A 9972-nucleotide genomic window follows, 5' to 3' on the forward strand; every position below is an offset into this window, starting at 1 on the left:
TATGTTCCCAGTTGCTGGAATTGCTGTGGTGGGTTGTTGGCCTCCTCTAGCCTTTTAGGCTGACTCTTTTTGCAGCTGGATGTACAGTAGCATCATCTGGTTTACACCAACCATTTCCACACCCTGCTTCGCTGTCTCTCATTTTCCATGGACTTCATTTTTATTCCCACAAGTGTGTGCCCTCATCCCACTCCCAGACACTGTTACATCCTCAGCAGTAGGAATCCGTGAAGCTAAGGTGTCAAGAAAGGCTATTTCGCCAAGGGGAAGTAAAACCCAGGCCCCTCATAGGTAGCTGTGGCTGGTGCGAATCATTTCCCGGTGCCTGGCCCACTCTCCTGATGCAGCTGCGCGTCCCGGACCATCACCCAGCAGCATGGCCAGGAAAAGGCATTTCTGGGGACGATGAGCAACAGCTACAATACGAGCAGATCATTTCCACTGCAAAGGATTTAAGCCAATTAACACTGGGCTATAAAGGCAGCTGCCACCATTGCATCTGCCACTACAACCGTCTTATTTTACTACAGGAAACCCTATTTGGACCAAACCGCATTCATCCCAGTCATACCAGCCAGAACACATTTTCTAATTAGCCCCAGCAGAGCCAACAGTGATGAAAGATTGCCCTGCATGCAACACTACTTACCTTGCTTTCCTCAGTGCATGCCCAATTCAGCAGAGCAGCATTTAGCTTTCCTTTGCCTCTCTGCTGCACTGTTTTAAAGCCATCTCACCCAAACGCTGACCAGTGTTGATGAAAGTAATTGTACTGCGGTTCAAAATGTACTGGATGCATCTTCATTATCCTGAGACAGCAACGCCAAAGGCCCTGTGGTGGTAAATCTTTCGATGTAAGCAAGTCAGATTATTCAGTTTAAACTGGGCATTTTAACTCTTCTGGCCCCACAAAATTTTGAGGCTCCCTTGAAAGCCACAAGATGTTGTGAAAATAATAAATGTAAGATTACTTTTAACTAACATCTCTGAAGTTTAAATCTTTGGGTTGTGCTTAGGTTACAGGTCAAACCCATAATCAAGAGAAACAGGGGGACTCCACTCTCTTCTCACGTTGGCCACTTGGTTGACTTGGGTCATGTCACTGCTCTGTATTTTGGGTACCCCCCTGGAGAACAGAAAACTTAGTAACGCATTTGGGATCCCCTGGAGAAATGTGCCCCGTCTGGGTGACGGCACAGCAGAGCTGACAAACACGCAGTTTGTGCCACAGCAAGGCTGCAAACCACCAGGCACAGCCATGCCTAAATTAACAGGAAGCTCATTCTGGCAAACCTTGTTCAAGGAGCCATTTCAGGTCAAATATCTGCATCACGAAACCAAGAACCAACTCAGCTTTACACAGAGATGCCTTATCACTCGATTACCCAGGGATCATGATTGCGGGGATAATTGCTAGGAGAGGGGAAGCTCCGCCAGGGTGTAAATCAGCATCACAGCAGCCAAGCTGCGCAGGTCTGCCACGCTCAGGGTCTAACCCTGCAGGGTTTGGTCTGCAGAAGGAATAGTTTGTCCAAATTTTCCTGGTGGCAAAAGTTATCCTGGTAATAAAAGGCCAGAATTCATCATTCCACTCTTAAAAAAAGTTCAGTCAATTCAGAAAAGCAGAAGGTTGGATGCAGTGTCTTAAATATTTATCTATAAAGTTATTTTATTTTTTTACTTGGGGAATTTGTCAATAACACCTTATGGTTTCAATCTTCAGATGAATGCTTTGCAGCAACTCCATGCATGCAGATGAAGGCAAAGGAGCCTTCAGCAGAAATTGTTCTATCAGAGAGGTCCAGTGGTGGGAAGCTTTTTCCTTTTTTCTGTGGAGAGCAATTGAAAAACAAACAGGAAAAAGGCCATAAAGTCATGGTCCAGCAAAACACAACTGCTTCAATTAGCAAAGGAGCAATCAATTCTTTCATGTAGCAGCTGATTTAAAACAAATGTTTCTCATCTCTGGGAGCGAACCCTACAGCAGGTCACACAGCTTGGGAGGACCACAAGGCTGCTCCTCCAAATGCAATGCCCCAGGCTGTGCCCAAACCAATATGGGCCAAATGTTGTAAGTGTTGCACACAGGGAAGCAGCGATGTTTAGATAAGCTTGTCTCACCTCCTGACAAACCCCGCTCAGTTGCTGGCTTTTGACTCAAACACATTTTTGAAAGCCATCCAAACTTCCCAATGCAGAGCATCGCTGAAGGGAAACACATGTCGGTGGAATTTCTCCATTAGCCCAAAAGGCACCAGTGGCCCCAGGAAATCCCTGAGTGCCTAGTGACCCCCAAGCCTCCTGGGAAGGGTCCTTGCTCCTCCCTGTTCCCTAAAATCTGCGACAGGCCACTCTCAGAGCCACAGAGGGAGAGCAGGACCTTAGATCCAAGCCAGCATGGATGGTCTCTCACAACTTGGCCAATATGGACTTGACCATCACACTAACAGACTAAACCAGAACCAGTGTAAGCAGTTTTAAGCCAATTTAATCCAGCAAGTTTACACCTTTACTGATAGACACCTATGCTCAAGTGAGGGAAATGCCTTCCTGCTCCCTTTTTTCAGTTTGTCCTCATGCCTCTGTTGGATTTGGGTGCTGGGACCCGTCTCATGTCCCTATAGACATGGCTGTGAGAGGTCCTCACACACTGGTGGTCCTCTCTGGGAAATGAGTCCTCCTAGGGGACCACTCAAATGGCCAAGAAGGTCCCTTGAGAAGGAAGGGATGTCGAACGACCTGCTCAAGCATCAGCATCTCCATTCAACGCCTCCCAGCGTCCCCTGCCCCACAACAGCAGATGTCCTCTGGGACCAGCCATGGTCCTACCTGGGACCAGCCATGGTCCGACCCAAGGAAGGCATGTTTTATGATGTCTGCCACAGCCCTGTTCACCACCCCCTCAGCTCAGCCTTGGGGACGTTTGGGAGTGCACTGTGGCCTCGTGCAGCATTACTGCAGTGTGACGCCCAGGTGGAGTTTCACCTGGACTTCCCAGGGCTCAGACTACAACCCTCTCTGTTCACAGAGGAGTCAGGATCCAGTCCTGAAGCATTTGTGAGCTGACTGAGTACTAGTGGCTAACGCAGGGGGTGGGCTCCCCCCTAACCCTGTTCTCTCTTCACCCCATTTCTACAGCTTGGGATAAGGCACAGCAATCGCAGATACAAATATTTAACAAATCACAGAGATGTTACAATAAACCAGCTGCAAAGAGCGTTTCATAGCAGAAACGGTGAGACAGCTCCAAGTGTAGTTGTCTGCCAGGGCACCGGCTGTAATAAAGGAGCAATCTCAGAAGACTTTGAACTTTTCCAGTGGTGAAAGAACAGGGAATGTTAAGAAATAGAATAAAACAAAGAGCTTCAGCGGATGAGAGCTGAGCAGGCAGCAGGGCCAACCACCCAAGCCAGAGGGAAATCCCAGGGCACCAGGTCCAGCAACCCCTGGGCAAGGGGATGCTGGGTGGGACTGGGGGTACTTACGGCATGGGATGGCTGATGGGCACAGGTCAAAACCCACAGAGGCTCCCCCAAGCCTGGGAAACTCATTTTGTGTAAGCAGAATGATTCGGGCCAAGTCTGTCCCTCGCTGGAACATCTTGGAAAGGCTCCTCTGTGTGACCAGCTCCTTGTCCCCCAGAGAATGGGGACCAAAAACCACACAGAAATAAACACACGTGTCAGTAGGCTGAGGGGGTCAGGGTCAAGCCCTGGGCGGGCAGTCACCGGTCTCTGCAAGGGCAACCCTGCTGCTCATGCAGCTCACCCCTGGGGATATTTTAGGACAGTTGGCACACCAGACCACCTACCTGGGCCCCTCCTGCATGTCCCTGAGCCGGCACCTTTGGGCTGTCCTCAGGGGTCCCCACACAAGGGGTGGGGTGCAGGGTCACCCCACACAGCAAAACTGTGGAGAAACCCCTCCCGGGGCAAAGCTGGCAGTGGCACCTCTGCCCGCTGTTGGCTGTGCCAGCCCGGATGGCTCCCACCCCCCCAGGGAGGCAGGTCTCCCTCCCCACCCTCGCACCATTAACCTTTCAGCCCCGAAATAAAAGGTTATAAAAAACAGCCAAAGTTCATTACATCCCCTAATGTGTCATTTGCATGGGAATGAGCTGGGAGCAATGAGGCAGCTTTCTCCCGCTGGGGAGGGATTCGGGAGGGGGAAGGGGAAGAGCCGACATCGGGACCTGGCAAGGGTGGTGGGACTCAGCCCTACAGCGAGATGGGCCACCCACGGAGGTGAGCAGAGCTGGATGTGGTTATGGCAGAGCCGGAGGGAGCGTCCCAGCGAAGCCCACAGCAGCATGACCTCGGGCTCAGAGGCAACTGGGCCGGTCCTCACCTACCAAAGGGAAAGTGACGGTGGTTTCACCCCAGCACCTCCACCACACAGCCCACGGTGCCTGGAGGCTGCTGTGGCTCGGACGTGCCTGTCCCCAGCAGGTGTGGAGGGTCCAGGACAGAGCTGAAACCAAAATGACCAACAGCTCAGGGCAAATGAAATAAAAGCCTGAGTCAGAAGGTGGCAAAGGCATCGGGATGGTGGAAGTTCAGACACTGGCCACAAGGATGGGCAGGCAGCTCTGCCGTGTCAGACGCAGGGAGTCACTGCCCCCACATAAAACAGCCCCTTGAGTATTTTATTTGACTGGGCTGAACCATGAGCGCACGCGGTTTTGGGAGGGACACAGCCCGGGAGGCATAATTTCAGGTTCTTGCACCTTACTTTTATTTTTGATGGAAAATGGGAGCAATCAGACATTTCACCAACTGAAAGCCCACTAAAGCCCCGGTCCCCCAGCCCCAAACCCACCAAAATACTCTACTGTCTGTACCAGAGATTTGGCCACAAGGACATCAGACAGCCAGAGGGATGGGGCAAGCGCAGCCGATGGCTGCCAGTTTACCTCCCGTCCCAGACACCGTCCCCTACGTCACCCACGGGGTCTGCATTGTAAAACCCTCCATGGCCAACGGGGCCAGCTGAGACCAGAGGACACAGAACAGGACACTCTGCCCAGATCAAGCTCTCCTGGCCTGCAAAGGCCTCCACGAGGTGACCAAGATGTTCATCTCCGGGCCATCGTCGGATACCCTACGCTCAGCAGCGATGCTGCTTGCCAGCCCTGGTCCACCTCCCAGCTTGCCGAGCACCTCCAACTGCGACCTCGGTGGCGTTGGCAGTGGGGCCGTGAGACCAGCAGCTCCAGCACTGGGCTCTGGTCACTTCTTTTCTCACCAAACAAGAAGCAGAGCAGGGAAGCAGGGTGACTCCAGGTACCCCAACAGTGGGAAGACCAGGAGCCAGAGCTCCCAAATGGTTACAAGTACTCCTGGGCAAAACAAAGCACACACTAAAGCACTTGCAGGATCAGTACCTCGTGTCCCCCCACCTTTGGAACTAGCTGGCACACGTGGCATAGAAAGAGCCCAGCTGAAGCCGACGGCGAGCGGACCCCGGCATCTTCAGGGAGGCAGGCAGCCACACAGCAGCAGCGCTTTGCTCGGTGGAAGAACGATCCCCCACCATCCTCCCGCAGTGCTGCTCTCGGCAGCACTGGTGTAAGGGCAAGCGAGCCCGGCCGGCTGGCTCTCAGGGGCTGGAAACAAAGCCCCACTCATATGGACACTCCTGCATATATCAAGAAATAGTGCCTTCCAGCCTAATAATTTCTAATCCCATCTGCGACCTAATTATTAAAAACCTTCTCAACTCAAGAGCTGTAAATGCTGCACCAGCCAGGCGTCCCCAGCAGTAGTGCCAGGCTGCATTTCCAGGGAGCAAATCACACCCTGAAACCCTAAGCTCTTTTCTTTAGGAAACACGTGAATGCTCTTACTGTGGCACGAAAGGGGGTTAAAATAAAACCCCAAGAAATATCAAGGACTCATTTGTTATTATGCCACTGCACCATGAACCGAGCCATTGTTTCCTACCTGGGGTAACAATGCCTTTCAGAAAACACGAGTGCTTTTCCCAATGTGTTCTTTAAAAAATATCAAGACCAAAGCTGCCAGAGGATTGGTGAACAGCTGCAAAAAAAATAAAACAAAACAGCTAACAGATTATTCAGAGGATTTTCACACTTGATCTGTAAACGCTCTTTTATTTAATAAAAATAATCATCCATTATAGCAACTTCTGCTCATGGTTTTGTTTTTTTTTTACATTAAAGCACAGTTTATTTGCTTTCCTCACCTTTTGAGGACTCAATTCTGAAAATGCAAGTGAATGTAAACATTGCTCTCCAGGTCCCAAGATGCATCCAGGGACCCTTGGAGTTAATTACAAAGTCAAAAGAGAGAGAGCAAAATCAACAAAACACTTCCCAAAAGTAAAAAGGTATGTTTTTTAGAGTCTCTTCCTGTGCACCGTATGACTCCAGAGAAGGCAAATTCATCTTATACATGAGACTTCTACAAACTTTGCTTTCTCCAAACAATTTCTATGACTTGTCAGTATTTGATAAAGCTGTTTTCTTAACATTAAAAGGCTTGCAGGCTCATTTATTGTGATGAATCAAAAGTTTTTCCTTTTAATGTTCTACAGAAATTTCTTCATGGCACAAGGATATTAGATTTGTTCTGTCCATTTTTGTATTTTATTTTTTTTTTAGCAGAAAGAGCTGAAAGACATTTCAGGAAAGGAGTGTAAAAGCAGTATTAACTCTCTTTCCTGCTCCAATCTCACAATATTTACACATTTCTTTCTTTTTTTTTTTTTAAAAAAAAAAAGCTTAATTACACTATAAAATACTGGAGAAACTGTCAGTTAAGTTTCCCATTTCAGAGTTTCGCCCTGTATAAGACTGAAAGAGGGATGCTTTCATATTTCCTAGGGAAGATGAGACTGGCAGATTAAAAACTGAACTCTTCTCCCTTAATTCAGAAAGACGGAACAGCCCCTATGCACAAACCCCCTCCTCTTCTGCAGGAAATCCCGCAGGAGTTAAGCCATCACAAATCAATACAAATGAGATAACATGATATACGGAGCCCTGCTATTTGCTTTGAAATGTTACCTATTTACAGTTGGAGGCAGGGGAAGCAAGTTAGCATCGAACACATTTCAGTGCTGCGGTGTGGTATAATATCAACCAAGATTAACTCGTGAGGAGCTTGGCCGGGTCCCAAGCCTCACATTGCACGGGAAATAGCCCGTCACTTCATCACCCGGGACGTCCCTGCCTGCACAGCAAAGCCACCGCTCCGTCAGGCTCTGCTTTCATGAATAACGAGAGGGCAGTTACCATCTCAGCTGTATTATATCACAGGCAACACAGAAATTAAACCGAAGCAGGTACGATATAAAAAATACCAACAAAAATAGCCAGTCTGGTGAGGTCTGTGATCCTAAGCTTTGTAGCCAAAAAAAAAAAAATGACAGGACATTGGAAATTTTGGTAATATTATCAAACTGTCAGGTAGAGGGAATGGCTCTAGTTGTTCAGTGGTTTTGAGTGAGGGGGTTTTTGGGGGGTGGGAAGAGAGGGACTTTTAAGGTGTCAAAGACAATTAAAGCATTCACAGTTTCAAAGCTGCTCGCCTTACAAAAATTAAGACATTCAGATTCAGGGATACAATACTGTATTTTACAAGGGGATTAAAATTAATTACATATACAACAGGAAAAAAAAAAGATACAATAAAATAAAAAAGCCAACACCTCTGGGGTGGCATACTCCCTCTTTGTTGTTCATCTCACAGAGCTGCACGTTGCTTGTCTTCAAACAGTCAAACTGAGCAGTCATGAAAATATCCACCGAGACACTCCGGCAAAAGAAAAAAAAAAAACCTGACAAAATAAACCAAGCAAGTCAAAGGCCATCCTGCCCTGGAAAGCCGAATGCCACGGCTCGGGCGTCCACTTGCCTGCTGCTCCTCGCTGCTGCTGCCCGGCGTTTCCGTAGGCTCATCTCGGGTTTTAAAGGCTTCCTGCTCACGAGCTGAAGGAAACCATCCCATGCAAGCACAGCCCAAGAGAGCCATGCCTTACTCTCCTACAAAGTCCTGAATTAGTCCTGCCCATAGCAAAGGGTCCTTCAAACAATCCTTTTCCTCTCTATCCTGCAGAGGATCCTTTTGAAGGCCCGTCTGAAGTCGTGGTTGAAAATGGTATAGATGACGGGGTTCAAGGAGCTATTGCAGTAACCGAACCAGAAGAAGAACTTGAAGAGGGTGTCGGGCACGGAGCAGCTCTTGCAGACGGCCGTCAGCGTGTAGGTAAAGAAGAAGGGGAACCAGCAGATGACAAAGACCCCGATCACCACGGCCAGCACAAAGGTGAAGCGCTTCTCCCGGTTCTGCCTGCCCCTCCACCGGGACCCTTTGGTGTTCCTCTCCTCCTCCGCCTTCCTGGGCAAACTGTCCCCAGGCTTAATCTGGCTCAGCTTAGTCTTGGTCTTTCCCCTCGACGGTCTCTCTGACTTCTTACACTGGTTGTTCTCCTGGTGCTCGGAGGAAGAGGTCTCCTCCATGTCTATGCCGTTGACCTCTCCCTCCTGCCCGCCGCCACCTCCTGCCGCCTTCTCCCCGTTGAGCTGGGCTGTGGCTGGCAGGTCCTCCTTGTCGGCCAAGCCGTTCTGCCTCTTCTCGGGGTGCTCCGCCCGCTTGTTCGGCGGTACCCTGGTTCGCCTCTTGGCTATCTGGTAGATGCGCACGTAGACGAGGATCATGATGAGGCAGGGGGCAAAGAAGGAGCCGATGCTAGAAGAGATGATGTACCACTTCTCGTCGTTGATCTTGCACTCTGCCACCCCCTGGTCAGCCTGCTGCCCGCTCTTCTTCTCGATGGAGATGAGCGGCGGGAAGGAGATGACGGCCGAGATGACCCAGACGATGAAGATGATGCACTTGATGCGGCGCGGGGTGCGCTTGAGGTTGTACTCGATGGCTTGCGTGATGGACCAGTAACGGTCCAGGCTGATGGCGCACAAGTGCACGATGGAGGAGGTGCAGAACAGCACGTCCAAGGCCAGGTAGATCTCGCACCAGACTTTGCCAAAGTACCAGTACCCCATCACCTCGTTTGCCAGGGAGAAGGGGATGACCAGCGTGGCCACCAGGATGTCGGCCGAGGCCAAGGAGACCAGGAAGAGGTTCTGGGGGGCCTTGAGCGCCCGGCTGGTGAAGACGGCGATGATGACCAGGACGTTGCCGAAGACGGTGAAGAGCATGAGCAAGCCCACCAGGCTGACGAGGGTGACGGTGGTGTGCAGGGGGTACGGCGCGCCCCAGCCCGGCCCGGCCCCGCTGTCGTTGAAGGTCCCGTTGGCGCCGGGGGGCGGGTAGCCCTCCTCCTCCTCCAGCTGCCGCTGGTACTCCATGGAGGAGAAGAAGCGGCCCCTCTCCGTGAACGGGCGCTCCAGGTTAAACATCAACCCCGGCTGCGCGGACGCCCCCGCCCTTCGCCCCCTGCCCCACCCGCGCCGCGCCCGGCTCCGCGGGGCTCCGCGGGGCTCCGCGCTCCTACTGCGCCGCCGGCCGGGGGGGGGGCTGCGCGGCGGCCGCCGGGGGGGGGGCTGCGGGCGCCCGCCGCTCATGCTGGGGCGCTGCCCGCCGGGAGCCGCTGAGCGGGGCGCGGAGCGGAGCGGGGCGCGGAGCGGAGCGCGGAGCGGCGCGGAGCGGGGCCGGGGCTGCAGCCGGCGGCGGCTGCTCTGCCTCGCTCGCCGCCGAGCCGCTTTATAGCCCCGGATCAGGCCGGGGCTGTGCCGCGTCAGCCCCACGTGGGGAGCTGCCCCCGGTGCGCGCACACACACACACACACGGACACGCACACACGCACGCACACACACACGGACACGCACCCCGCACGCCCCCCCGCTCCGACACGGACACACGCTCCCCCCGCGCCGCTCGCCCCTGCCCACCCCGGCCCACGCACCTTCACCCCGCCCGGCGCTCACGCCCGCAACACGCTCTCTGCTCGGCCCCTTCTCTGGTTTGCACACCCGCTCGCCCCCGGGCA

General features: G+C 52.3%; 1 protein-coding gene across 1 annotated transcript; it reads right to left on the bottom strand.

Moving 5' to 3' along the window:
• Positions 1-6092: 6092 nt before the first annotated feature.
• On the bottom strand, positions 6093-9592 carry ADRA2A (adrenoceptor alpha 2A). The gene has a single exon (XM_030031379.1). It carries the CDS (start codon positions 9545-9547, stop codon positions 8048-8050), a length of 1500 nt encoding a protein of 499 aa, XP_029887239.1. The 5' UTR covers positions 9548-9592; the 3' UTR covers positions 6093-8047.
• Between the last annotated feature and the right edge of the window lie 380 nt (positions 9593-9972).

Source organism: Aquila chrysaetos, chromosome 11, assembly GCF_900496995.4.
Source record: "Aquila chrysaetos chrysaetos chromosome 11, bAquChr1.4, whole genome shotgun sequence".
In the NCBI taxonomy this organism is placed as follows: domain Eukaryota; kingdom Metazoa; phylum Chordata; class Aves; order Accipitriformes; family Accipitridae; genus Aquila; species Aquila chrysaetos.

Bases quoted from the DNA above. Each gene is read 5' to 3' on its own strand.
- ADRA2A (XM_030031379.1), bottom strand. From the start codon at position 9,547: ATGAGCGGCGGGCGCCCGCAGCCCCCCCCCCGGCGGCCGCCGCGCAGC.